The sequence below is a fragment of the Bos indicus genome, chromosome 2, assembly GCF_029378745.1.
Source record: "Bos indicus isolate NIAB-ARS_2022 breed Sahiwal x Tharparkar chromosome 2, NIAB-ARS_B.indTharparkar_mat_pri_1.0, whole genome shotgun sequence".
Taxonomy (NCBI): Eukaryota; Metazoa; Chordata; class Mammalia; order Artiodactyla; family Bovidae; genus Bos; species Bos indicus.
In genome coordinates, this window is record NC_091761.1 from 118820794 (window position 1) to 118847605 (window position 26812).

General features: G+C 38.3%; 1 protein-coding gene across 2 annotated transcripts in view; it reads left to right on the forward strand.

Annotated features, from left to right (window-relative positions):
• Positions 1-3026: 3026 nt before the first annotated feature.
• Positions 3027-26812, forward strand: part of PSMD1 (proteasome 26S subunit, non-ATPase 1) — an 81512-nt gene continuing 57726 nt past the window's right edge. The window contains exons 1-15 of one of the 2 annotated variants that reach the window (XM_019978454.2): positions 3027-3200; positions 7306-7349; positions 7983-8056; positions 8244-8413; positions 11412-11617; positions 14775-14918; positions 17033-17259; positions 18599-18659; positions 19568-19696; positions 21133-21221; positions 21694-21772; positions 22365-22538; positions 24129-24240; positions 24802-24998; positions 26265-26360. In XM_019978454.2, the coding sequence (XP_019834013.1) occupies positions 3185-3200; positions 7306-7349; positions 7983-8056; positions 8244-8413; positions 11412-11617; positions 14775-14918; positions 17033-17259; positions 18599-18659; positions 19568-19696; positions 21133-21221; positions 21694-21772; positions 22365-22538; positions 24129-24240; positions 24802-24998; positions 26265-26360 (1818 nt within the window). In that variant the 5' untranslated portion in view covers positions 3027-3184. Of the gene's footprint in view, positions 3201-7305; positions 7350-7982; positions 8057-8243; positions 8414-11411; positions 11618-14774; positions 14919-17032; positions 17260-18598; positions 18660-19567; positions 19697-21132; positions 21222-21693; positions 21773-22364; positions 22539-24128; positions 24241-24801; positions 24999-26264; positions 26361-26812 lie in introns of those variants that run through there. The other variant, XM_070773877.1, reaches the window with a different exon arrangement.

Genomic DNA, 26812 nt, shown 5'->3' on the forward strand with positions numbered 1-26812 from the left:
CACAGGAGGACCGGGCCCTCCGAAGACCCAGGATTTAAATGCCAGAAGGCTTACGGACTGGGCGGGGGCGGATGGGAGGCTGGGGCAGCGGATAGACGGTGCTCGCTTTGGAGAGCTCGCCCCTTCCCATTTTCTCCGCCTTCTGGGAGGCGCTGCAACCACTAGAGGGCGCTGCGCGGGCCACGGAGATGCTCCCACTACGCTTCGGACTGAATCCTGCTCCAGGTGGGTATGAAAGTGAAAGTGAAAGTCGCTCGGTAGTGTCGGACTCTTTGCGACCCCATGGACTATACAGTCCATGGAATTCTCCAGGCCAGAATACTGGAATGTGGGTAGCCTTTCCCTTCTCCAGGGAATCTTCCCAAACCAGGGATCCAACGGGGATCTCCTGCATTGCAGGCGGATTCTTTACCCACTGAGCTTCAGGGAAGCACCAAGATGGGTATATGTGCAAATAAAAATCAGAATCATGGTTTCCTCCTTTCACTCTGACAGAGACCCCGGCCCAGCCCATACGAGTGTGAGACAACAACTGACCTCGTTGGGGCTTTGAGATCTTTTGTGTTACCCCTAAATCTGGAGGGAGATTGTTTTTATGAACAGAGCACTGGGTAAGAATCCTTTCTGTGGTCTTGCTGTGTCCTTTGAAAAGAAATCACTTTAGAGTCTTGGAGAGGCAGGGGTTTCTAAGATATAGGTCTGAGTTCCACCCTTGTGCCATTGGTCTAATAAACATTTATTGATCATCTGTTACCTGCGTGACCCTGTGCTAGTTACCATAGGGGACACAGATGAATGAGATGTGGCTGTGCCCTTGAGTAGTTCCTTGTCTACTTGGAACATAGGCAAGGAGATAAGATTATAGCTGTGTGGGGTAAAGGCTGTAAGGGGACACATCGTAAGGTGGTCATGGAAGGCTTCCTGGAGGAGGTGTGGCTTGACCGGAACTCAGGACAAGTCTGATTAGCTGGGTATGAGAGGGAGAAGGCCTTGAAGGTAGAAGGGCGGTCAGAGACAAGGTGCACAGCTGCACAGCTGCTCAGGATGGCAGGAGTGTGGCCCACAGGGCAGAGGAGTGGGGCATGCAGGTGGAGGGTAAGCAGGGTTGGGTGAAAGTCCTGGAGGAGCTCGGAGGAGACAGTCCCTGTCTTCCTTGTTTTGAGTAGTGCTCTAGGCTGGCTGTGAAGAATGGCCCGCAGAATTGTGAGATGGTGAGCAGGAAGTCAAGGCTGTTGGGAGCTGCTGCAGCGAAAAAAGAAAGAGGGGAAATTTATTTTTCTTATAAATATAAGTTTATACCTTTCTACCCTCTTCACCCATTTCACCCAAGTTACCAACTTTAAAAATTCCAAGGATTTCACAAAAAATTCTGGTTTCTGGTTTTTCTTGGAAAAAAGTCATAAGCCCTCATGACAGTAGCCCGCATCTTGGCCGACCACCACAGTAGGAGCAAGCAGCCACTGCTCTCTTTAAATGGGGTGGGCAAGCATTCGCAATCGCTCAGTCCAACTCTTTTCGACCTTTGGACTGCAGCTTGCCAGACTCCTCTGTCCATGGGAGTTTTGAGGCAAGAATACTGGAGTGGGTTGCCATTTTCCTCCTCCAGGGGATCTTCTTGACCCAGAGATTGAACCTGTGTCTCCTGTGTCTCCTGTATTGCAGGTGGATTCTTTACCCACAGAGCCATCAGGAAAGCCCTGAATCGGGGCATCACTCTTCACTTTGTCCCAGTCGCCGCTACCCCCTACTGCCCCTCACACACTAGTATCAGTTTCCATGCACTATCCTGCTGAGCCGGTGTTTTCTTACACTAGACGTGCTTCACTCATTTCCACTACCTGTTAGCGTTTGTATCTGATTCTTTTAGGACTTTGGGGCACACAAGAGTCTTTATGTGAGTGATCAGTCAGAGTACTGATCAGTACTCAGCCTGTTTGTTTTTCATGCACACTTCTGAGGGCAGTGCCTTTTAATCTGAGCTAGATTCTTCAAAAGTGTTTAATAATTACATTTAATATATTTTAACACATAGCTTTAAGAATACTAATTTTTTTTAGTTGATGACACTCAAGTGTGTCATCAATCAAATTTTATTTCCAGTGAGAAACAATGGTTTGTGGAACTAGGTTAAACTGTTTTGAAAAGGCCTCAGAAATAAGCTTTAGTAATAACTAGCCTGTTGAAGACTAGCTTGATAGTGCGAGGCTAGAAGCTTTAAAATGCCACCATTTGTCACTCATGTTTGTCAAGACTTTCTCAGTACTGACTATTGAAGTAAATTGTCTACTAAAGCTGGAATAAAACCGCGGATGGCGATCATAACTGCCATTTCAAATTAGATATACTAAAAAACAGGAACCCGCTGCTATGGAGGCTGAGAGGAACTGGGCAGAGGGAAGGCAACAACGACATTTTTTTTCCTTTGGAACACTTTTCACTGTATATCTTTGTATATTTCTGATTTTTAAACCATTTACAATATTCACTATTCCAAATGTAAATTAAAACTTTCCTTGTTCAACTTTATGATAAACCAGTGATTACTTAGGCATTCACTGTGATACGATAATAGAGCACTGATGTGAGAATTTCTTTTAAAGCTGGGCTCCACTTTTTAAAAATTTTGAAAATCACTTTTCTAAGAAAATGCTCTTTGCACTACCCAGACCCTCAAAGGCTTGGCTGGGGGGCGCTGCAGGGAGACCGCCCAGGCAGCAGGTGGCGCTGCCAACACCGCGAGCAACCTCCCCTCAACCTCCCTTTTCTCATCAATGGCGGGTGACGGTGGGGTCCTTTTCCTAGGGGTGGCTATTCTGAAGCCTGACCCCAGGTGCGGACGCGAGTTCCTGTCCCCGTGGGAGCTGTGGCCTCGAGGAGGGTTAGAGAAGACCATGGAGCTCTTCGTGCACCCCCATCCCGCGCGAGGCGGGGCGGCAGCGGCGGCCCGGGGAGACACTGGCCCAGGGGGCAGAATTCGCGCCGGGCGGCAGGCGGCGTCGCGGGCAGCTCCGGGGCGGGCAGGGTCCTGGGTGAGAAGTGAGCCGGCGGCCTGAGGCGGCGACTGACTCGAGCAGGGCACCGGGGGGAGCCAGGAGGCTCGGCGAAGCGAGCGGGCCCTGAGCTGACAGATACACGGCGCGGCCCGGGCGGCGAGCGAGCGGGCGGGCGAGTGCGGGGCGCAGCCATGATCACTTCGGCCGGTGAGTGGGGCCGCCGCCGGCGCCGCCAGGGAGGAGCCGCCACGCCGGCTTTTAGCTGAGTCAGGGCCGGTGACTGGGCACCTCGGCGGAGGCGCGGCGCGCCTCGCTGTCCGAAGCCCACCTCCGGGCGGGAGCTGGCCGTGCGGCCCGGCCTCTCCGAGGGGGGCCCCGCGACCACCTCCGGCTCGGGGGGAAAATCGCGCTGAGTGGACCGGCTCGTCGTCCCTCCCCAGCCACTCCCCCCGACCCGTGCCCGCACCCTAGGGGCTTCCCGGGCCGGTCTGCGACCCCAACGGCTTTTCCTTAATTCCCTCCCTCCCGAGGTTGAGCGTGTGGGGCCGTCCGATCCCAGCCCTTTCTCGCGGGTGGTTAGGGTGGGATGGTTCCCTCTGTGCAGCCGGACAGTAAGGCAGCCCATGCTACACACTACTTCCCGACCTGACCCAGCTCTTATCTTCTTTGGAGTGAAATCTAAATTAAACGAGGGCTGGGGCAGGTCGTTTCTGAGTTTATTCCAAGGATATTTTAATTAGGCACCCCGAGAACTTTTCCTGTGTACTGAGAATCAGCCTAAGGTTTTGAGGCTGGATGCGCGGTAACTCTGCTACCTTGAAGAAGGAACTCCTGGGTGTGCGGGCGGGTTTCCTCTACTTAACCCTTGAGCGCGTGGATTCGTGGAATGACGTTTGCAGTGGTATCAGCTCCGAAGTCAGTTTTCAAGTGGAGATTTTTAAGCCCCTCACTACAGATCGATCTGCACAAAGTTGTCCACAGTCTTGGTGCCTTTTTTTTTTTTTTTTTTTTTTGCCGGCTCACAGACCTTTTTCTCGTCCTGCTTTACTCTACACTTGTCCCGCAAGTGTTTTGTTGTAAACAAACTGATGATCAGAAGACAGTGACTTGCACTTTTAAGGAACTTGTGTTTCTAAAGATTGCTTAAATTGGCGGGACCCTGGAAGGCATAATTTTACACTTGAAGAAATGCCACCGGTACATAGACTTTTGTTTTAGTTCAGTATAAGTAAAAGCTTTTCCAGTCAGAATTCTGTAAAGATAAAATTAGCATTAAATTTCTTACCACTTGTAAATGTAGGACTCATTATTTTTCAGATTCATCTTCTTAGCCCAAAGTACCTTCATCTCTTGCCTGGGTTGCTTTGAGAGCCCTAAGATTCTGTTTTTCCGACATTACCTCCATATAGTTTATTCTTCTTGTTGTAGTCAGAGTATTCTTTCTTAAACTTTAATCACATAATATTCTTTTGCTTAAAATCCTTCAGTGCTCTCTGTTGTGTTTATAATAAAATACAAATTTAAAGACCTACATGATTTGATTCCTGCTTTGTCTTGTACTACTCTCTCCTTCGGTTTTACATAATCATACTGGCCTTTCTGTTCCTTGAATATGTCAGTTTCTTTCCTATGGGCCCTGTCACATTCTCTTCCCCCTTTCTAAACTCTTCTTCCTCAAGTTTTCCCTTAGCTTCTCAGTCCTTAGTTTCTGATCACATTTTAGTCTTTCCTGATCATCCTATTAAAACATGCTGGGTCTCTCCCCCTGATCCATCCCCTTCCTTCATTACAGTCCTGTAATTACTTTGTTTACTTACCTGACTACTGTCTTTCTGTCTGTGGTAGAATTTGGGGCGGGAAACCTTTCATAATTCCTAGAACTGCCAAGCAGATGGCAGAACTTCAAAAGTGTATCTCGAATGAAGAAATCAGTTAACTAATCGAATCAATAAATCAGTCACTAGAGTATTTGAAGTAGAGGCTAAAAAGAAAACACTTGTATGGAACTTAATAGAATTTAAACCTGATGATTTCTGAAGTCCTGCTCTGAGGCTCAGTGATGGTAGAATAGTACTTATTTTGTTACTCATTGGTTACATTTACAGGATTACTTAATCAGCTTCTGCTCCAAACCTTTTTGTCACCTGATTTCCTGTTCTTTGGCTGGCTGTGGTTTAGGATCTGTCCCTGGTGCTAAAGAGAAGCTAACAGGTTCCAGTTTGAATTAGTCGGTTTATTTGTTCATTTATGGTCTAGGCACTTGCAGGACACTACAGACACAGTGGTGAATAAAAGGTCAGCATGTACTGTTAAGTTTTTCAAGAGTTTTGGCTGTGAAAGGGAGTGGAGAGAGAGAGATAGGGGGTTATTAAAAGGGAGATGTTAGAATGAAATTCTTTGAGGCAACTGTTTCAACTTCAGGCTGTGTCTTCTGGAGCATAGCTTCATGTTTATGAATAATATGCTATTTTAAATAATGCTATAAGTTGATACAGCAACTTAGATAGTACTTGCTGACTTCGTATTACGGCACAGGAGATTTTTTAGCATCCTGAAACCTTTCCCATTCCCCAGTGCACCCATCCCCCATCTAAAGGTGAGTTCTCCTGCTTTTAAGATGGGAAATATTTGTGTATGAAGTGTAGGTATTTGATTTCATTGTGTTCCATGGACAATGGCAGCATTTCTAAGCCAGGACAACCATGTAACACGTTAGTCATAAGTGAAACCAAACAGGAGAGTGTACAAAAATTTTCATCACGTCTTTTGGTAAAAGCAGTTCAGGCATACTGTTGATTGTTGATAAGGGAATGGGTAGCATTTTTAGTATTTTGATAAAGCGTTCTGCTGTTTACCATCTGTTCCAGATTTAAGGCACTCTTCTCTATTAGCTCTTCATTGTCACTAGTTCCCAATCTCCCCCCACCCCCCACATTGGATTCTTTAATCTGTTTTCTCTTCATGCTTTCAATTCAGCCTCTCTCTTCTGAATTTGTTATACCAACCTATAGCACCAAGAGGTTCCTTTTATTTGCATTTAAAGTTTTAGAATAGTAATATGCCCTAGCTAGAACCATGGCATAGTTTCCTTCGCTGAATTTTGTGTCTTTTCCCATATGACTCTTTAAAGACTCCTGAAGCTGTTTGGCAAACCTACACTTAACACTTAGAAATGACTACATCTACTAAGGAAAGTTGCCTTGACACTTTTTGTATCAGCTTACAGTTTCAACTCACTGTTGCAGAATGATTTTTAGGACCTACATGGAAAACATCTGAGAAACATTTTAGTTTCCTTTATGGTTCAAGGACAATAATTTCCCACTTTTTTCCCCCCCTTAATAATCCCTTTGATATGTGACTGTATTTCAGGGTGCATTTTTGGGAGAGAACAGTTATTTCCTCTACTCTTCACTGTTGGTGCCAACACCTCAGGCTCGCATGAGGATTGCTTTGCTTCAGTAACATGTCAGAACAAGTGAGATTGCTCATCATTTAGTGAAACCTTGTAGGTTACTTGTAATACAACAGAGGTGCCTTAATATAAGCATCTTGAAATAGTCAAATTATTTTACTCCATTGAGTTGACAAGTAAATATTCCTGCTTCTGTAAATAATTTTATGACTCTTGGTTTATTTCGTGTGAATAATTTTATTCTAAAATTGTGTAGGCAAGTTTCTCATTTTGGTCAGTCAATTAGGCCAGTGATTTTCAAACTATAATGAATATCAGTATTGTAAGGAAGGCTTGTGGCCCCATTACTGGACCCCACCCCCACAATTTTTGATTCACTAGATCTGTAATGGGGCCAAGAATTTTTATTTTTAACAAGTTCCCAGGTAATGTTTGTACCAATTGATCCAGGAGCCATACTTTGAAAACTGTTGAATTAGGCACATAATGTGATATATGTGGTATCGTGAGAGTTTGATAACAGTTAACTCTTGAACTTTGAAATAGAAACTTTTTGGTTTTAAAGAAAAATAATCATTCCTATAATGAAGTCACCCCTCAAAAAATGCTTATTTTCCAACTGTGATATATTTTTCATTAAGCATTAGTTTATCTTAGCATATATATTGCATAATCACAATATATAGCCTCCCTGGTGGCTTAGTTGGTAAAGAATCTGCCTGCAATGCAGGAGACCCCAGTTCGATCCTTGGGTTTGGAAGATGGCAACCCACTTCAGTATTTTTTCTTGGGGAATCCCATAGATAGAGGAGCTTGGCGGGCTACAGTCTATCAGGTCACAAGAGTTGGACACAGCTGAGCAACTAAATTAATCACAGTCTACCTTTTGTCTTGTAGCTGGAATTATTTCTCTTCTGGATGAAGAAGAACCACAGCTTAAGGTATGAGTTGAAGAAAATTAACTGGGCTTAATATTTGTGCTTTGAAACTGTTTGGCTATATTGATATTTGTGTATATTCCATCATTTAAAATAGCATCGTACCCAGTCTATAACCACTCATTGAAATCTAGACCCAGAAGACAGTGTTTTGGCAACAACAGTTGGTTTTCCCTAGAGTTTAGCAAAGCTGAGGCAAATAAATCTCAGTATGGTACCTAGAAACCAACCCCCCTCCAATTTTCTATATCAACAGAAATCACATATTTTAAAGCTTTTTTGATACGACAAGAATTTTAAATATACTTTAGTTGGCTCTAGGCACCTGAATTCATTTATATCCAAACCAGCAACCTAGAGTCAATCTTACACATACTGTCAAAGAATAAAAATGTTCAGTATGATAAGGAGTGACATTATATGGCTAGTCTCATGTTCTATGACTGAAAACAGAAAGGAAGTATGTAAGCCAAAGAGAAAATGTAAGTTAGTTGGTAAACTTTTATATTTGTCATAGATTAAAACTTTTAGTAAATATGACTTAAAATTTGGCCATTGATTTGTTTGCTTTTTTTTTTTAAGGAAATATAATGATAAGCCTGTCTCAAAATCGAATTTTGGTTTTATCTTCTACAGGAATTTGCACTACACAAATTGAATGCAGTTGTCAATGACTTCTGGGCAGAAATTTCTGAGTCTGTAGACAAAATGTAAGAATTTGTTTCTATTAATTGGAATAAAGTAGATCAACCTTAATTATCCATGGATGTGGGTCTTGTGATTTATAAATTCATTTAGAAATTTGCTGCCACTAAATTGTGACTTGAGTATATAGATTTGGAATTTTTAAAGAGAACCACAGTTTGAACTAGGCCTATACTTCCTAATTTCTTTCAGAGAAGTTTTGTATGAAGATGAAGGGTTCCGGAGTCGGCAGTTTGCGGCCTTAGTGGCATCTAAAGTATTTTATCACCTGGGGGCTTTTGAGGAGTCTCTGAATTATGCACTTGGAGCAGGTGACCTCTTCAATGTCAATGATAACTCTGAATATGTGGAAACTATTATAGGTAATTATCTTCCATCTAGTAAGGCTTTATATTGTTGGCCTCTTTCTTGCTCTCCTACATATAGCATTTTTCCCCCCTGAATTACTCTTTGATGTTGGCACGTTCCATTTTAATGAAAGTTCATAATCTTTCTACAGTAATCTTATGCAGACTTGAGTTTTTAGATCTGCCTTAGAATTCTGTGCTGTTATTTATCATAATAAACAGTAACATCAATAACAGTAATTATTAATGAAAGCACTCACCTCACAAAATATTTTAAGAGTGACTAAGAAATTATTCAGAAACAGCTGACTTAAGGCAAAGTTAGTTATCTCGGTGGTTATGGTCATCTCTTTTCCAGTGGGCATATGCTTATACAAAAAAATTTAATCAGGTTATTGTGAATAACAGAAATTAAATGATAGCAATTTATAGAACTGTTTCTAGCACAAACATTATTCAGTATTTCTACTGTGCTAGGCACTGTCTTGGTCATTCTTCATTTCATGGTTTATTCATAGCTTTCCTGTGAAGGGGGAGCTCACCCTGTTGTAAAGATGAGAAAACTTGGGTTTCAAGATGATAAAGACACATGGTTATTAAATAGGAGGGTCAGAATTTAAAATCTAGGCTTAATCTCTACGAAATCCATATTGTTTCTACTAGTAACCGTTGTTGTCTTATTTTTTTCTGTATTTTTGAAGTGAGAAGGTAGCACACAGGCAAGCCTCTGGGTTCTCCATCTTGCAAGTTGAATCAGCTCTGTAAGATTTTGTTCTGAGCTTTTGTAGCTTTAAAAATGTTAGAAAACACTTGCTCTAATAGATGAAAGAAGAGATTGTGTACCCTTCAGACATGTCTTTAGGAATATCAAGCTTTAGGTCATAATTACAGATAGCCCAAGAGTGTTTTCTGGAAATGTGTATAGTATAGCTAGTTTTTTTAATTCCTGATTAAGAGGAGATCTGTATTATTCCCCTGCACTTTTAAAGGGAGAAAATTGGTATTCTCTTTCAGAAATTGGGAAATGCTGTACTAGGGAGTCCAAAGGGGTACTTTTCAAATGTCCCTGAAGTTTGTAGTAAGATTTTGTGTTCACATTTAAAAATTTTTTGCCATGATGGTGCGAGGATGTTTCAAGCTTTATTGTTATTGGGGATTCATTAAATTGGAGTTTTCATCTGTGAATCCTGTGGGAAGAACAGATTATTTTAAAGAATAGACCATATCATTTGAAACCAGAACACTTCCCCTGCATTGTTAGGAATGGGGAGTTAAATACTTTTATCTCTTTTCTTTTATTTGAAGGATTTATTTTGATGAGTGTTGATAATTTTATCCAGCATTGATCTGCAGGTGCTTGTAATGTTACCATTTTACAAATGATTTTAATCAGGACAGTTGGTCCATGAGGTGGCAGCTTCCTTCCTGTGTATCATCTTAATCTTAGCTTGTAAGAGGTGATTGTTGATTGGTAGACCAGTTCTGTTTGCTCTTCTTTAGGTAGAAATGGGGTTCACCCTTCTAGTTTTCTTGGGACTATTAGAATGGATTTTTTTTTTTTCATAATATCAGTGAGATCTGTGAAAAGATACATAAAATAGAATTTAGGAACACCTTCGTAGGACCTTAAATGAATGTCATAAACAGTACACTCAGAAAACTCAAGGCTAAAAATTTTCTCCCAATTGTAATAAGACTTTAGCTAGAAATGAGGCTACAGTTAGTATATACCTGGTAAGTGAGAGCACGAGTCTCATTTGAAACTAGGAGGTAACATTTTTCTTTCTCCATTATTAAATCTGAGATTCCTCTCTGGTGAGACAGGGGTAATGTTTCCTCGCAACTACATTTGGTTCAAAAAGCTCCTGTTGGGGCCTGGTAAAGATTTTCTGCAATGAAAATTGTTTAAGGTCTGTGTTGTGACTGCCACTTTGTTCTTACTAACTGTACCTGAACCTGTCTAATTCTTCCTGGATCGATCCTGAACCTGGTATATTCCAGTTTAGGAAAGTGTTCTGCTTCCCCCGAATATAGCCCCATTGACATGGGCCTTGTAGTCGATCGGCAGTTCTTCCTGCTAGTTCAATCATTTCTGTTTGCTAAGGCTGTAGTTTGCAACTCATTAATCTTGTCCTTGTACCTTTCTCTTTGAAATGGAGAGTGACAAGCCAGTGAGTTATAGAGAGGACAGCTGTTATATATCTCATTTAGCTTGAGTGGCTATCTTCCTTATGAAGGTGGAAGAAGTCTTAGGGTAATTTCCCTTTTTGGTTGCTCTTAACAAGTTTATGGTATGATGGTAAAGTAGTGTAAGTTGTAAACATGATACTTCCTCCCCTTTCATCCAAATCATTGTGAAATGTGAAAGCCAAATAGTGCATGTGCACCACTGCATGAATTTTCATACTCTAGGGGAGAGGGGAAATATGTGTGAAAAGTTCTCCCTACCTCACATTGAGGCAGTGAATATTTTAGTTGATTGCTGGAAAGGGTTTTGGAAATCTTCTTTAGGATTGCCTTTGGGACCAGTGACACATTTCAGGTCATTTCACCATTATTCTACAAAGATGATTAAGGCAGGCTCTACTTTCAAGGAACTAATAGTTTCATTAATGTGAAGACTGATAATTTATTGCCACGTGATAATTGCTACAATAGGTTTTTGTTAATATTCTCAATGGCAAGTGTTTGTTTTTTGAAAAGTGAAACAGTCAGCTATTTGTAGCCAACTCTGTAAAATAAGCAGCTTGGCCAAGTTGAATAATGTAATTTTGGTCAAAGTACAGTAAAAAGATAGTAATGTTTTAAATAATGTCAACTTATGGAATTAGTATAACTGTTATGAAGGGAGGTATTGTTTGAAGGTATAACTTCTAGCATTTAAAATATTTGAAATTTACTTATTACTCCACAGTCATCCCGTAAGTTTTCATGGTGATAACTGTAGGTATTGTCCTTTCTAGTAGTATCAGCCCAATTTACAAAGTAATCAGTTATTTTATTTTCTCTGTAGCAAAGTGCATTGATCACTACACCAAACAATGTGTGGAAAATGCAGATTTGCCCGAAGGAGAAAAAAAACCAATTGACCAGAGATTGGAAGGCATTGTGAATAAAATGTTTCAAAGATGTCTGGATGATCACAAGTATAAGCAAGCTATCGGCATTGCTCTGGAAACACGAAGACTGGACGTCTTTGAGAAGACTATACTTGAGTCGGTAGGTAGAGGGTGCAACTTTAGAGATTGTTATTGATGAAGAATCAGCAGAGCAAATTATTAAAACTGAAAATTATAGTGAGAAGAAACTCTAGCTTAGAATAAAATGCAATGCTCTTTTGAAAAAAGTTTATTTTTATGATTTTAAAATATGCTTTTTTATATTTTTAATGTATTTTAAAGGAATTTTGGCTGTGCTTGTTGAATAGCCTCTTTTGTCTTACCACTTTTATTCCTTTGAGGTCTTGCATGGGGAAGTTGTCTTAATTAGGCTTTCTCTAGTTGCTGTGCTTGGGCTTCTCATTGCCGTGGCTTCTCTTACTATAGCGCATGGGCTCTAGGGTGCAGGCTTCAGTAGTATGGCATGTGGCCGTGGCTCTCCTAAGGCACGGGGAATCTTCCCAGGCCAGGGATTGAACCTGTGACCCTTGCATTAGCAGGCAGATTCTTAACCACTGGACCATCAGAGAAGTCCTCTGCCCTTTTAAAGAAGACTATAATGATAGCTACTATTGTAGTCCCTTTATTACGGCTAAAACTATACTTTCCTAGTTTGGGGGTGTTTTGCAATAATTATGACAATTGTAAGTCACCAACCAATGTGGTCAGAGAGGTGCAAGCCTGAGTTAAATGAAGATTGATCTGTTAAGTGCCCACTTAGCCTGCCTCACCCTCTTTCCTTCTCCACGAGCTAGCTCTCTGTACTCCAGCCATCTTGACTTTGTCTCTTCTTCTAGATGGACGGTGCCTCATTCCCCTTACCAAAAACATTGTCCCTCCGGAAAACATCCTTTTCTTTTCCTTACCTGCTTTATTCCTGTTCAAGATTCATAGTTCAGTTCACCTGTCATTTGTTTACAGATCCTTCTGTCACTCCCTGCCAGCCATATCCTCCACAACCCCTAGATCCAACTAGGTCCACCAGATCAGAACCTACTTGAGGACAGGTGCTTTTACCACTGGGTCCCTAAAGCCTAAGGCAGCATTTAGCAGCAGTGGTAAGATTTGTTTAAATAAGTGTAAATATATGAATGGCCCAGTGTCATAGAATGGCCCTTATTTTGCTGTTTGATTTTTGTGCAGTTACTCCTTGTCTTCAGGTGACTAGAACTAAAATACTTGTTTTTATTCATTCAACACTGTTCTCGGCAATGGAGATAACAGTGGGAAGCAAGGAACAAAGTTCCTGCTCAAATGGAATAATCCACTAGGGGAACCGGCAGTGACACCTATTCCCTGTAAGGTAAAGAGGTGATAAGTGTTTAAAAAAAGAGTAAAGCAAAGTAAGAAGTACATCTTACTTTGTCTCCCAATGCTCATATACATATATTAATGCTGCTAAGTCACTACAGTCGTGTCCGACTTCGTGCGACCCCATAGACGGAAGCCCACCAGGCTCCCTCGTCCCTGGGATTCTCCAGGCAAGAATGCTGGAGTGGGTTGCCATTTCCTTCTCCAGTGCGTGAAAGTGAAAAGTAAAAGGGAAGTCACTCAGTCATGTCCGACTCTTAGCGACCCATGGACTGCAGCCTACCAGGCTCCTCCGTCCATGGGATTTTCCAGGCAAAAGTACTGGAGTGGGGTACCATCGCCTCCTCCGACATATATTAATAGATGTAACTTAAGATGAAATGTGCTGTGCTTAGTCACTCAGTTGTGTCCGACTCTCTGTGACCCCATGGACTGTATCCCTCCAGGCTCCTCTGTCCATGGGGATTCTCCAGGCAAGAATACTAGAGTGGGTTGCCATGCCCTCCTCTAGGGGATCTTCCCAAACCAGGGACAGAACCCAGGTCTCCCTCATTGCAGGCAGATTCTTTTTGTCTGAGCCACCAGGGAAGCCCATAAGATGAAATAATACCTACTTTTTCTGCTTGTGATATAATCATGGTATTTTAAAAATTGTACTTCATTTTTTTGAAAAATGTTAGTCTATTAAGTTGATTTCATTATGTGTGCAGATTTGTCACAACTTGCTTACAAAATAAATTTTATCATTGAATGTTAACTTTCTTTAAATTCTATAGCAATTTACAGCTTTTCAAAAGTTTTGCATGCTTTTTATATAATCCTGTATTAACCCTTTTTAATCCCCTACTCTTCTACCACCCCTCCCCCTTCCCTGTCCCCTCTGATAACTACTAGTTTGTTCCCTATATCTGTGAGTCTGCTTTTGTTTTTTATTTTATTCACTATTTTGTTGTGTTTTTTAGATTCCACGTATAAGTGATACCATATGGTATTTGTCTTTCTCTATCTGACTTTATTTTACTTGGCATAGTGCCCTCCACATCCATCCATGTTGCTGCAAATGGCAAAATTTCATTCTTTTTTATGACTGAGTAGCATTCCCTTGTATATATACATATGTGTGTGTGCATATATATGTGTGTGTGTATGCATATGTATGTACACACACATATCTTTATCCATTCATCTGTTGATGGATACTTAAGTTGCTTCCATATCTTGGCTATTATTAATAACACTGCTATGAATATTGGGATGCACAACGGAAGTCTTTCTGAATTAGTGAATTTTTTTGAATTTTACATTTCTCAACTCCATTTTTGAGAAATACTCCTGTAGCTCTTCAGCATTCTTGTTTATGCTGAAGAACTTTTATAGGTTGGTATCTCAAAATTCAGGCATGCTTTGAAGAACCACAAGGTAAACATAAATAATCAGGAGTCAAAACTTCCTCAGGAGAGTGCCAGTTAGATGTGACGGCACTCAAAGCTTGAGTCACTCAGAGCTAGAGAACAGTTCTATCGTCTTGTGTTCCTGGTCATTGAATATAGGCGATAAATCCTGAGGATTAGCTAGGTTGTCTGCTTGGTATATGGACAGTTGTGTAGATCTTTTTATAATAATTAACAGCACCACTCTGTTATAGTATACTGTGTTCATATAGTGATGATTCTGGATGAGCACTAAATATTTGTTTTCAACCCATTTTTTCATGAAGACGGGGAAATAGGTAATTTTCTTTTAAGATTTTCATCTAAAATAGTTAAAAATTTTAAATTTTATTTAAGTAGCAAATAAAGCTTTAGCTGCCTAGAATGACTAAAGAATATTGATTTAAATAATTTGATTTCTAAATAAACATGCTTCAGTAACTAGATAATGATGTCTCTTCAAATTATGTCTTTCAGAATGATGTCCCAGGAATGCTGGCTTATAGCTTGAAGCTCTGCATGTCTTTAATGCAGAATAAACAGTTTCGGAATAAAGTACTGAGAGTCCTAGTTAAAATCTACATGAATTTAGAGAAACCTGATTTCATCAATGTTTGTCAGGTAATAACATTGTATTATTTTACACTGTATTGCTGGGTAATGCCTCACTACCTCATGTGTGTACCTCATCACATCACTGTAATTTCATACATATATCTGTCAATTGATCTTTACAACAGCCCTGTGAAGATAAGTTGTGTATTTATGTTCTGCTTTACTGATTAAAAAACCTGAAGTTCTCAAAACTAAAAAGCTATTTTGTTATAATGTATTCCTTGTGTTCTTTTTTTTATTTTGAAAATAATCCAGGCATTTAAGGAAGTTTTTGGAAATGAGGTTAAAAAAAAATAAATAGAAGAAAAAATAAAGATAAAAACAGTACCTATGTTATGTCATTCTAAAAGAATTTCACATATAAAAATTATCATTGGTTTCATTTCCCAAACACAACCAGGACCTTTGAGTATTTTCTTTCTCTCTTTTAATGTATGGATTTCCTTGCCTAATTAAAAAGAAATTAAGACAGTACAGAAAATATATAAAATGAAATCTGTATCTATCCCTTTCCCTGGGCATTTTCCCAGTTAAAAGATTCATAGATGTTTTCCTCCAAAAACATATGGAGCTACGTCATTCTTCTCAATGACTGGATTGTATTTTTATTGACTGGAAATGCTCAGTTTGCTTTTCAACAGTTACCACACTGTAAATTTCTGTATTCTGCTTAGAGCATAGCATTTTATCACACATTTTTTTATTTGTTCACTATAATGTATTCTCAATATGTGTTTCTATCCTCTATACATATTTAAAATTTAGATTAATGCATTCTTTTTTGAATGCTTTTTAAAAAAAAATCATTATAGGCTATTACAAGATAGTGAATATAGTTCTCTGAACTCTGTTGCTCATCGATTTTATGTATACCTTTTGATGCTTTTTAAAGCAAGTGTGAAACACAGAAAAAGTTGGAAGAAAAATATCCACCTTTATGTCACTTGAAGTCTACTAACATTTTAGTATATTTCCTTTCACTTTTCTCTATATAGTTTTTTTTTTGAGTTTTGTTTGCTTCTAAATAGTTTTTAATAGTTTCTTACGTGTTTTTTTAAAAGTTACATGAAAAACGATAGTCCTTTGCCTTCTTTTCTCAGTGTATTTCAGTTTTATTTCCCAGAAGTAATTTTATTTATTTTAGTATTTTATTCCTTGTCCCTGAAAAAATATTTTTTGAATTTTACGTTTTTAAAATTTATTTTTGAACAGATGATATTACGTTCACATGACTCAAAATTCATGAAGGACCAAGGGGTATATAGTTAAAAGTCTTCCTGCCACTTCTCCCTTTGGCTTCCAAGTTCCCTTACCTGGAAGCAAACTATCAATTATATATGTCCTTCAGTTTAATGTTTTTTCCATGTTTTAACTCTTCACAAACTCTTGTACGAACTCTTTCTTGATTATGCAGTAGTCATTCAGTGGGTGTTCTTTGCCTTTTTTATCCAGTCTTGTGTTATTGGTCATTTATTTTGTTTCCATAATTTCCTGTTCTTAGTTTATAATAATTTTGATTAATGTGTTCATTTTGAAATTGAGTTACTTGCTATTTAAAACAAATTTTAAATTGAACTCTTAAATATCCTAGGTTTATTGGATGGCTTTTGTTAAAACATGTGGCAGATCATAAGAGTAGTAAGAGAAATGCTTCTGAATGTTCATGTTAGTGCCTCTTGTCCTAGCCCAGCACAATGCAGTGCTGCGTTATGAATGAATAAATGAATGGCTCCTACAGTTTATGGTAAAGCAGAAATTAGAAGTTTTGTTTGCTTCTAAATCACTATCAAGAGCACTTGATAGTGATTTATGAGTAAGTTTTAAAGAAGTCAGGATTCATTCACCAACCAGTTATTAAGTATTGCTAATTGCCAGGCACAGTATTAGGAGCCGTGAGCATAACTTGTATGGACTTTCTTATAGGAGGCAGATTCTACTTTCAGGAAAATTCTGGTGCCAGGATGAAAAGTGGAATGCTGTTATTAGACTAGATAGTTAGTTTGCTGCAGTTTGCCTTCACTTTTATTTATGGTTTCCCGTGTTGTTGACTGTAACTCTTTAAGTATCTTACAGAGCAAAATTTTCGATTACTATGTAATTGTTCTCTATCTGTGTTTCAGTGCCTAATTTTCTTAGATGATCCTCAGGCCGTGAGTGATATCTTAGAAAAACTGGTAAAGGAAGACAACCTCCTGATGGCCTATCAGATTTGTTTTGATTTGTATGAAAGTGCTAGCCAGCAGTTTTTGTCATCCGTAATCCAGAATCTTCGAACTGTTGGCACCCCTCTTGCTTCTGTGCCTGGGTCCACCAACACAGGCACTGTTCCAGGATCAGAGAGAGAAAGGTACGCCTATCTGTTTCTGCATAGAACTAATCCAGCTATCTTTATCTTATTTGGGGAGTAGAGAGAGTATTTCTAGTCAACATAGTCTAAGAATAAATACCATTAGGTTTCATAGATTGTAAACTCTTAAGAAGACTATTGCTGTGTTTTGCACTCTGCTGGGCACATTAAGGAAAATGAAAAAAAAATGGACCCTCCTGGAAACAATGAAAGTGGTTGTCTGATGGGGCGGGTGTGGGTCCTGCATGCTTTCTTATCAAGTAAATTTAAAAATCTCAGGTAGGGTAGGTTGGGCTAGATTTTAGGTGTTTGGTTAGATATTTTACAGGTAGAAACATCCTTAGCTTTTTTATGCTTTTATTAGAACTGATAAAAATTATTATAATCCAGTAATCTTCATTTATCTAGGTTTTTAAAAAATTTTTCTCAACATTATTTTGTAGATTTTGGTACAGGACTTTTGTACATTTTCCCCTAAAGTTATTCCTAAGTATATTATGTCTTTTGATACTATTGTAAGTGCTATGTTTAAGTTTCAATTCAATTTAAATTGCTTATTGCTAATATGTAGAATTATACTTGATTGTTGTATATTAAAATTGAATCCCACAACCTTACTTAAGTCATTTAGTGGGTCGAGTAAATTTTTTTATAGTAATATTCTTTTATAACCTGTAGTTTATCTGTACTGAAATTAGTTTTCCTAAGTATTTACAAAGGAGGCTTGTTTAGCATAGTTTCTAGAACTTCCTGTTCTGTTGTGTTGTGGAGTTTTAAACAGAATGGTGTCTTATGTTGTGAGATCTCCTGGCTCTGTTTCCTTTCTCACGTTCATTTTGGCCTTCTTTTTCCCTCGTTTCTGCTTTCTTAATTTGAATTCTATGCCCAGCATTTTCTCTTTTGTGTTTTGCTTTGACCTAGAAGAGAGTGTTGGCCGGTCGGTTTTAAGAGTTGTTGGAGCTCTGACTGCTTTACTTCAGACTGGTTTTGTGGCCGGTGGTGGTGGCTCTGTTTTGGGAATCTGGGAGATACTTTGTCCCCTGGTTTCGTTGTATTTATTGTCCTTTTTATTTGCTAACCTAGTTAGTTGCTTTGCGTGTTTTATGAAATTATCTGGCGGAAATTTGGTAACTGAAGTGCCTCCATCTTATTTTACAGTCTTTTCTGTTTCTTAACAGCAGTACTTTAAAAGTTATTTAGTGTTTTTTCCTTGCAAAATACTTCTTATGGACATGGTTCAGATCTTCCGTTTGATTAAAAGGAAAGAGAAAAAGTCACCCACACATACCATTCAGAAAAGATTTATCATACTGATAACTGTTGGTTCTCTTCGTTTTAGTGACTCGATGGAAACGGAAGAAAAGACAGGTAGTGTACTTGTAGGAAAGACGCCAGAAGTGGTAAGTGTGCTTTTTGAAGTTGAGGTTTCCATTTAAACATAGATTTCCACACTATATTGTAAATTACTTAAAAGTGTTACATACCTGTTTTTATGGAGGTTTATTAATAAGTTTGATATCAAAGTTATTTTATAAAAATAGACTTTGTATAAAAAGTAAAATTTTAAAAATTAATCTCAGGAAATTCCTTGGTGGTCCAAGGTTAGGCCTTGGCGCTTTCACTGCTGAGGGCCTGAGTTCATTCCCTGCTTGAGTGGGGAACTAAAATCCCACAAGCTGCACAGCACAGGCAAAAAGCAAAAGATTGATCCCAGAAAACACTTGCCTTAGAAGAAATCAAGTCCCCAGATCCATACCAAAGAATGAACTCTGTTCAGAATAACTCTGAATTATATGTCATAGCGTGAGAAAAAAACTATGGCCTCTAACAAATAAATGGCAACTTGTAGAGACAGAGGACAATTTAGTTGTCTTTATTTTTAATATTCATAGTGTACTTACGAGTGAGGCAAGGATTAGAGCAGTAGTCTGTTGGATGTAATGTGTCCTACATCAGAATTTTTGGTTTCTGGTTATCAGGTATATAAATTTCAACTCTTCTTGTGGTTGGAACAAGTTGTGTTGGTGGCTTGGTATAATTCATGAGATCATATATATGTGTTGATTAAAAGTGCTTTTTCTGAATTTTGAAGAGAGAGTTTCTCACCTAAACTATGAGTTGACTAAGTATAAAATAGTTCTTCCTGCATATCATCATTACTCTTACAGATTTTTTAAAAATTTTTTGTATTGGAAGCGTGCTTAAGTTTTTTTATGTGTATGACTGAATTTCACTGGTTTAAGGCTATTGAAATTAGCTTACTGGATTTCAGTAATATAATAATTTTCATTCTTGTTTGTTTTGGCAGAGTCCAGAGCCCAAGGACCAGACTTTGAAAATGATTAAAATTCTAAGTGGTGAAATGGCTATTGAGTTACATCTACAGTTTTTAATACGAAACAATAATACAGATCTCATGATTCTAAAAAACACAAAGGTAGAAAATTTATCTGTAATGGAGGCTTTTTTCTTATATTTATTTCTTTGTTGATTATAAGTACTTAATACTTCTTATTGAATAATTTGTTGCATTTTGTGAAGGAAATACATTTTTGAAAAAACAATGGGAGAGACACTTGATCTTACTGAAGAAGAAAGGGAATTAATACTGATTGAACTGTTTTTTGTGTTAGTCTGTCACTGGGAAGTTTAGTGTTTTTTTTTTTTTTTTAATTTGTTTATTTTTTAATTGAAGGATAATTGCTCTACAGAATTTTGTTGTTTTCTGTCAAACCTCAATATGAATCAGCCATAGGTATACATATGGTTTGGTTTTAGTTGCTAAGTTGTGTCCGACTCTTGCGACCCCATGGACTGTAGCCTGCCAGGCTTCTCTGTCCATGGGATTCTCCAGGCAAGAATACTGGAGTGGGTTGCCATTTCCTTCTTCAAGGTATACATATATCCCCTCTCTTTTGAACCTCCCTCCCCATCCCATTCCTCTAGGTTGATATAGAGCCCCCGTTTGAGTTTCCTGAGACATATAGCAAATTCCTATTGGCTATCTACTTTACATATGGTAATAGCTAACTTTTATTTGAATGTGTACATGTGGCATTTGGACAGATACCACAATCAGAGCATTAATACAGGTTGTGTGTTTGTTTTTCCCAGTGAACTGCAGACTCCTTGAGAACAGGGGTTCTTAACCTTGGTATTGTAACCTTTGCTGAGATATTCATCCTGATAATCGTTCACTTTAATTTTTGAACAGATAATCTATTCATCTGGTTCCAAAAAAATTTTAGTATGAAAAGATACATACTGTGAAAAATCTTCCTGCCTTGCCTGTGTTATTTACCCAAATCCTTTCCCAAAGTCATTTTACATAGTCATATATTATTTCATTAATATGAAGTTGTTTGATTGAGGTGTATGTAATCATTCTTCTCTGGATTTTTAAAATAATTTTTACAAGTGTGCAAGAGAAAAATTTGCATCTATGACAGTTTTCTGATGTTTATCTTTATAGTGCAGTTGAATTAAACAGAATTGCTCTGGTGCTGCCAGAGGTACAGTGCCAGAAGAGGTACACCATTGTTCCTCAAGTTACATCCATTCTTGGAGACCTTGAGCAGGATATCAGAGAGAAATGGCAAACTATTTAGAAACTAACAATTAGAATATCTACTATTAAATTCTTACTTGAAATCTATTGACCTCAAGTTAAGACCACAAATAAAACTTTTGATTTGCTGTTTTTTAATAAGCTAGCTATTTAATCTTTATAAAGAAATTTCCAAGATTCATATTTTAAATGCTGATTCAGTTTACTCATGTTTTCACTACAAAATAGTGCTTCTTATTGTGTGTTTACATGCAAGCTTGCATTTGTATGAATACAAATGATAAATATCTGTGTTTGTTTTTTAGGATGCAGTAAGGAATTCTGTCTGTCATACAGCAACTGTCATAGCAAACTCTTTTATGCACTGCGGCACTACCAGTGACCAGTTTCTTAGGTAAATGTACTCGTAGGCTCCCACTTCAGTTTAAAAGTGTCTCTGACAGAGACTCTGTTGTCACTATTACATGGATGTGAGGAACTTTACCTGCTTGTCAGTCCTAAATTTTAAATTCTACTTTTGCTATTTTATAAATTTTTTTAATTGCATTTATCTACGTGTTTTGAGGTAAAATTAATTTTCTTCATTAGTTGCCTTGAATACAGATTTTTTAATGAAATATATTAACCTCTGAAGTTTGATACAATTTTGCTTTTGCTCATAGTATAATTACATATGTGTTTTTAGAAAGTCCTTAGAATATTAAGAGGCCTTAAGAGGTAAAACAGAATCATCAGTAACTTGAAATCCATAAAGTAAAATGATTTTTAACAGTTCAAGGTAAAAATGTTAGAGCTTTGACTTTAGTATTATAAAAAGCTTTATGAAATTCATTTTAATAATATTGCTAAATTTTGTTTTCTTACAGAGATAACTTGGAATGGTTAGCCAGAGCCACTAATTGGGCAAAATTTACAGCTACAGCCAGTTTGGGTGTGATTCATAAGGTAATATATACTGGTCTCTGTGAGCAGGCATCAGAACAGAAACAATTTTTCTCGAGTTAAGGAACAAAAAAATCGGGACTTCCCTGGCAGTCCAGTGCTTGAGACTCGGAGCATCCAATTCAGTGGACAGACCAGGGAATTAAGATCCCACATGCCACGTAGTGCAACAACAACAAAAAATAGAGAAACATGTTTACTATAATGCATTGACAAGTACCTTTTGTTATATTAGATCAGTCCTTATACAGGGAAGGATGAAGTAAATAAGAAATGTGTGGGTTTTTTTTTTAATAAGTAGAAATCTTTTGTGTGTGAAGAGTAAGCCCTTTCTTAAAAGATGAATTGAAATAATTATTTGCAGAGTCTAAGATAAATTTGGGGAAATGTTATGAAACAAAGAGGAGGGGAATGGAAGCATTTGTTTCTAACTAAGATGTGATTTAGGATCACTTAAATCTGTCTTCTGTGAGTGATAAAGTTGCTTAGAAGAGAACTCCACTTCCTCCTTCACTCTGGAGAAAAAGCAATAGTCATAGAAAATGTTTCTCTCACTTTCTTTTACTGACACCTCTGTGGTGGCTCACATTTACAGGGTCATGAGAAGGAAGCATTACAGTTAATGGCAACATACCTTCCCAAGGACACCTCTCCAGGGTCAGCCTATCAGGAAGGTGGAGGTCTCTATGCATTAGGTCTCATTCATGCCAATCATGGTGGTGATATAATTGACTATCTGCTTAACCAGCTTAAGAATGCCAGCAATGACGTAAGTATTATAATGCACAACTAAATTCCCATTACTTAAGAATGAGGGAAACATTATATTTGCCAAATTATTTCAGTGAATAGAAGAAATCTTGTAGGATTCCCAAATCTACATTCCCAGATCTAAAGTACTGTTTTCATAGAATATTATCTTTTAAAGGTAATTTCCTCTCCTCCTCTGTAAGCTAAAATTGTGTTTGTAGTCCCTTAAACCTTATGTGTGAAAAGTGAAATTAAGTATCAGATATTTATAAAATGTACATTGTATGCATTGTAAGACACTTTAGAGTCTTGTTATGTTACATAAGTGATTTTCTGTTATTTTATAGGAAACCAAAGCCCCTCCAAAATTGCCTGTACTCTTTTGGGAGTCAGAATTCTTGCTTGTGTAATCTTTTTGGTGATTTTTAAATGTAACTCTTTTAGAAAAACTTATTAAGCATCCCTGTTTTTATTTTGAGGAGCCATGACAGGATTTTAGACTTTTTAAAGTTTTATGTTAGGGTAGTCTCTATTAGAAAGCTATCGGGAGAATAGCTCAGTGAGCCAGAAAACTTTGTCCTACTTTAGCGAAAAGACTGAGATAAGTAGGATGGTCTGTCTCAGCTAATATGCCCCTATCCACAAATCTTACATAATTTATAGATATCACTGCCTTAAATTTCTGGTGATCTCAGGTAAAAATTTTCTTACCAGATAAAGCTTTTTGATTACCATCAACAAAAACCTCTGCTGACCAGCTTAAACAAGGAGTTTATTGGAACTAGCTTATATAATTAAAGGAAAAGCTGGTGAACTAGTTCTCACAAAGGTTAAAGCAGGGTGATTCTGGGAATCTTGGTAATAGGAACTAATGGAATGGTCTCGTCGGGACTCTGCTGTCAGGATGAATAAACTTGAAATGTTTTTGGTCCTTGGGTCCTTCCACTTAAGAAAGATTAAAATTCCAGAGGAGCATCTGATTGGCCTGTCTAGAGTCACAGGCCCACACTTTCCCCAGGGGAATATGAGAGTTTATTTTCAATGACAGTCTCACCAAGATTTGAACCAGTAGGGAGGAAAATTCCCCAAGCAGGACTGGGGTACTGTCACTAATAAAAGGATACTGTACATTCAAAAGTAACAGATCATCACACAAATATTCTCCAAATAAAGACAAACTTTTGCTCTTGACACCATTTTCTCCCACTTTCTTCATAACCATGTTCCATTAGGTTCCTTCTCCTCTGTGCTTCCTCCCTCAGTTCATAAGCATATTCACCTATCCTAAAAAGACTCTTTTCTTGCAGTTGCTTCTCTCTCTTAGTTGTTGTCATCTGTCTCCTCCCTTCTTGTGTAAACTTATTAAAAGAGAGCTGTACTGTCTCCACTTTGTTTTCATTTCCTTAACTCCCCATTAGTTTATATCAGCAGGCAGCATTCTTTCGAAACTGAAATTGTGAGGTTACCACTGACCCTCTGTATCCTTTGATAATATCCACTAGGCCAAATGCTCTCCATGCCAACAGCACAATATATTTTGAAAGTAAAATGAAAGGTTGGATTTTAAGTACTGTGTACCAGATAAATGGAGCCCATGCTTTTTCTCTAGATCGTTAGACATGGTGGCAGTCTAGGCCTTGGTTTGGCTGCCATGGGGACCGCACGCCAGGATGTGTATGATTTGCTAAAAACAAACCTCTATCAGGATGATGCTGTGACAGGTAAGTGATTCTTTCCAAAGATGACATACTGTAGGATTAAGTAATGTAACTGTAACATTTGTTTTCTGCTTGTATTTTGTGGTCTCTTAAAAATCTAATAGATTTCTCTACTTGTAAAGGGCGTTAATTTTTGCCACATTTATTAAATTCATTGTATAAAAATATGTTTTATGATATATAGGCTTCTAAAAATAGTATATCTTGTGTGTATGTCTGATTACTGACTTTTGCAAATAGAAATTTATTAGAGTGATCTCCTTGTATCTTGGGACTATCTATACTGCTTGGTGATAATGAAAAAAAAATATTGCCATAGTATCTCATTTGAAATCACTGCAGGATTTCATGGTATATCCTATCACAATCTAAAAGGAAAATAGCTATAAATATATGGATGGACTTCCATATAAACTATCCTCCTTTATATCTGATGGCTTGGAAAAAATGCTACAGAAGCTGGTGGTTATTTTGATAGCTGTTAATAGTTAGCACTTCCAGTAGAATATGTTTTATTTACATACTTAACTCTTATTATTTAATGTTTTGCTTCCTACTCACTAGGCGAAGCAGCTGGCCTGGCCCTAGGTTTGGTTATGTTGGGCTCTAAAAATGCCCAGGCTATTGAGGACATGGTTGGCTATGCACAGGAAACTCAACATGAGAAGATTCTCCGTGGTCTTGCAGTTGGCATTGCGTTAGTGATGTACGGGAGGATGGAAGAGGCTGATGCTCTCATTGAATCTCTCTGCCGTGATAAGGTGAGATCACATATTATTCATCCTTTTCTCCCTCCTTTTCCTCACCCTTCAGTTATTATATCTAACATTTACAGAAACACTTAACCTTGACTAGAAATTATCTCTATTCCCATCAGAACTCCTAGGTACATTTATTGATGAAACTTCTCGAAAGATATATAAAGCCTAATAAAATTTAGGCAAGAAAAACACTGATTAGAAGAGGTGAGCAGAGCTAATTTGAGATTAAGACTTCAGTGGTTTTCAAATAAGCAGATTTAGAAAAGATCTTTAGAAATTGTAAGTTGATTTATTTTAGAAATAATGTTTTGGGCATGATTTCATAAACATTTAATAGGATACAAAGTTTACTTCATTGTTTTTTCATCACAAAACAGTGCCCATCTCTGGACTTTTTTATTTGGATGAGTTTTTTTTTCCTTTGCCTTTTGTCTTGTTTTTGAAAAACTGGAAAGTGAAAGTCACACAATCGTGTCTGACTCTTCACGATCCCATGGACTATAGCCTGCCCAGCTCCTCTATCCATGGAATTCTCCAGGCAAGAGTACTAGAGTGGGTTGCCATTTCCTTCTCCAGGGGATCTTCCTGACCTGGGGATCAAACCCAGGTCTCCTGCACTGCAGGCAGATTCTTTACCAACTGAGTCACGAGGAAAGCCCCTGTCTTGTCTACCTACCATATACAATATAGTAAAAATGGTTTTACTGTTGTAAAAACAAAAAACAAGATGTGTGTGTGTGTGTGTGTGTGTGTCTTGTTTTTACAACAGTGAAACGATTTTTACTGTATTGCATATAGTAAGTAGACAGTGGTAAACAGTACTGTCCTCTGTAATCTGATAAAAAAAAAATCCACTGCTACAGTTCATTGATAAAACTACTAATTATTTTGCTCAGCTGTCAAACTCCATATCTCTTCCACTCATAGCTCAGTGCCCAAGAATTAAGTGATAAGGTAAAAAGCAAATTAGAATAGCAAGCTTCTTTGTTTGACAAATGAAAGACATAAGGCAGTTGGCTTGAGTTTATACATACTAAAAAGTGTGAGGCAGCATAGGTATGTTGTACAGAATACTGGGAATTAAAAGTAGTTAGTTATTCCTGTGTTAGAGCCTTTAATTTTCCCATTCATTTAGAAAACTACCAACCACAAAATGGTTCTCTTTTAGTTCATTTTCTGCCTAAAACCAGCTCCCCTTATGGATGCAACTAAGCCTGTAAGAAGTTACTATTTGAAATAAGTTGATGATGTTGAATTATTTCTTAGGATCCAATTCTTCGACGATCTGGAATGTATACTGTAGCCATGGCTTATTGTGGCTCAGGTAACAACAAAGCTATTCGACGCCTGCTACATGTTGCTGTAAGTATTCTAATCCTTTGTTGTATAGAGATGAAAGGGAAAGTTTGCAGATGGACCCTCAATGTGTTGATGACTGTAACACCCACACCACATAATCACCACCAGTGGTCTCAGATTCATATTCTCTTCCATTGAATACAGTCAGCCATAACTGAGCACCAGGGTCACTTAGCTTTTCCAGATAATGGTGTGTCTTATTTGAGTAGAAGTCCTTAAAGTCATTCAGGGCAACTTCTGGAACTCTGTTCCGAGGGAAACCCTCGTTAGTAAGAAACAAGACCATGTGAATGTGTGCAGCCACCCCAGGGTAGGGAAATCTGATGAACAATAGAGACAACTTCTTTTTACCTGTGAAGTTAGCTTCCAGGTAACCCTGAGGGACATGCTCTGTGACAGGAGACACACTGCACAGGAGAGCCAATGTCCATGTTTTCCAGTAGGCTTTTTCCACT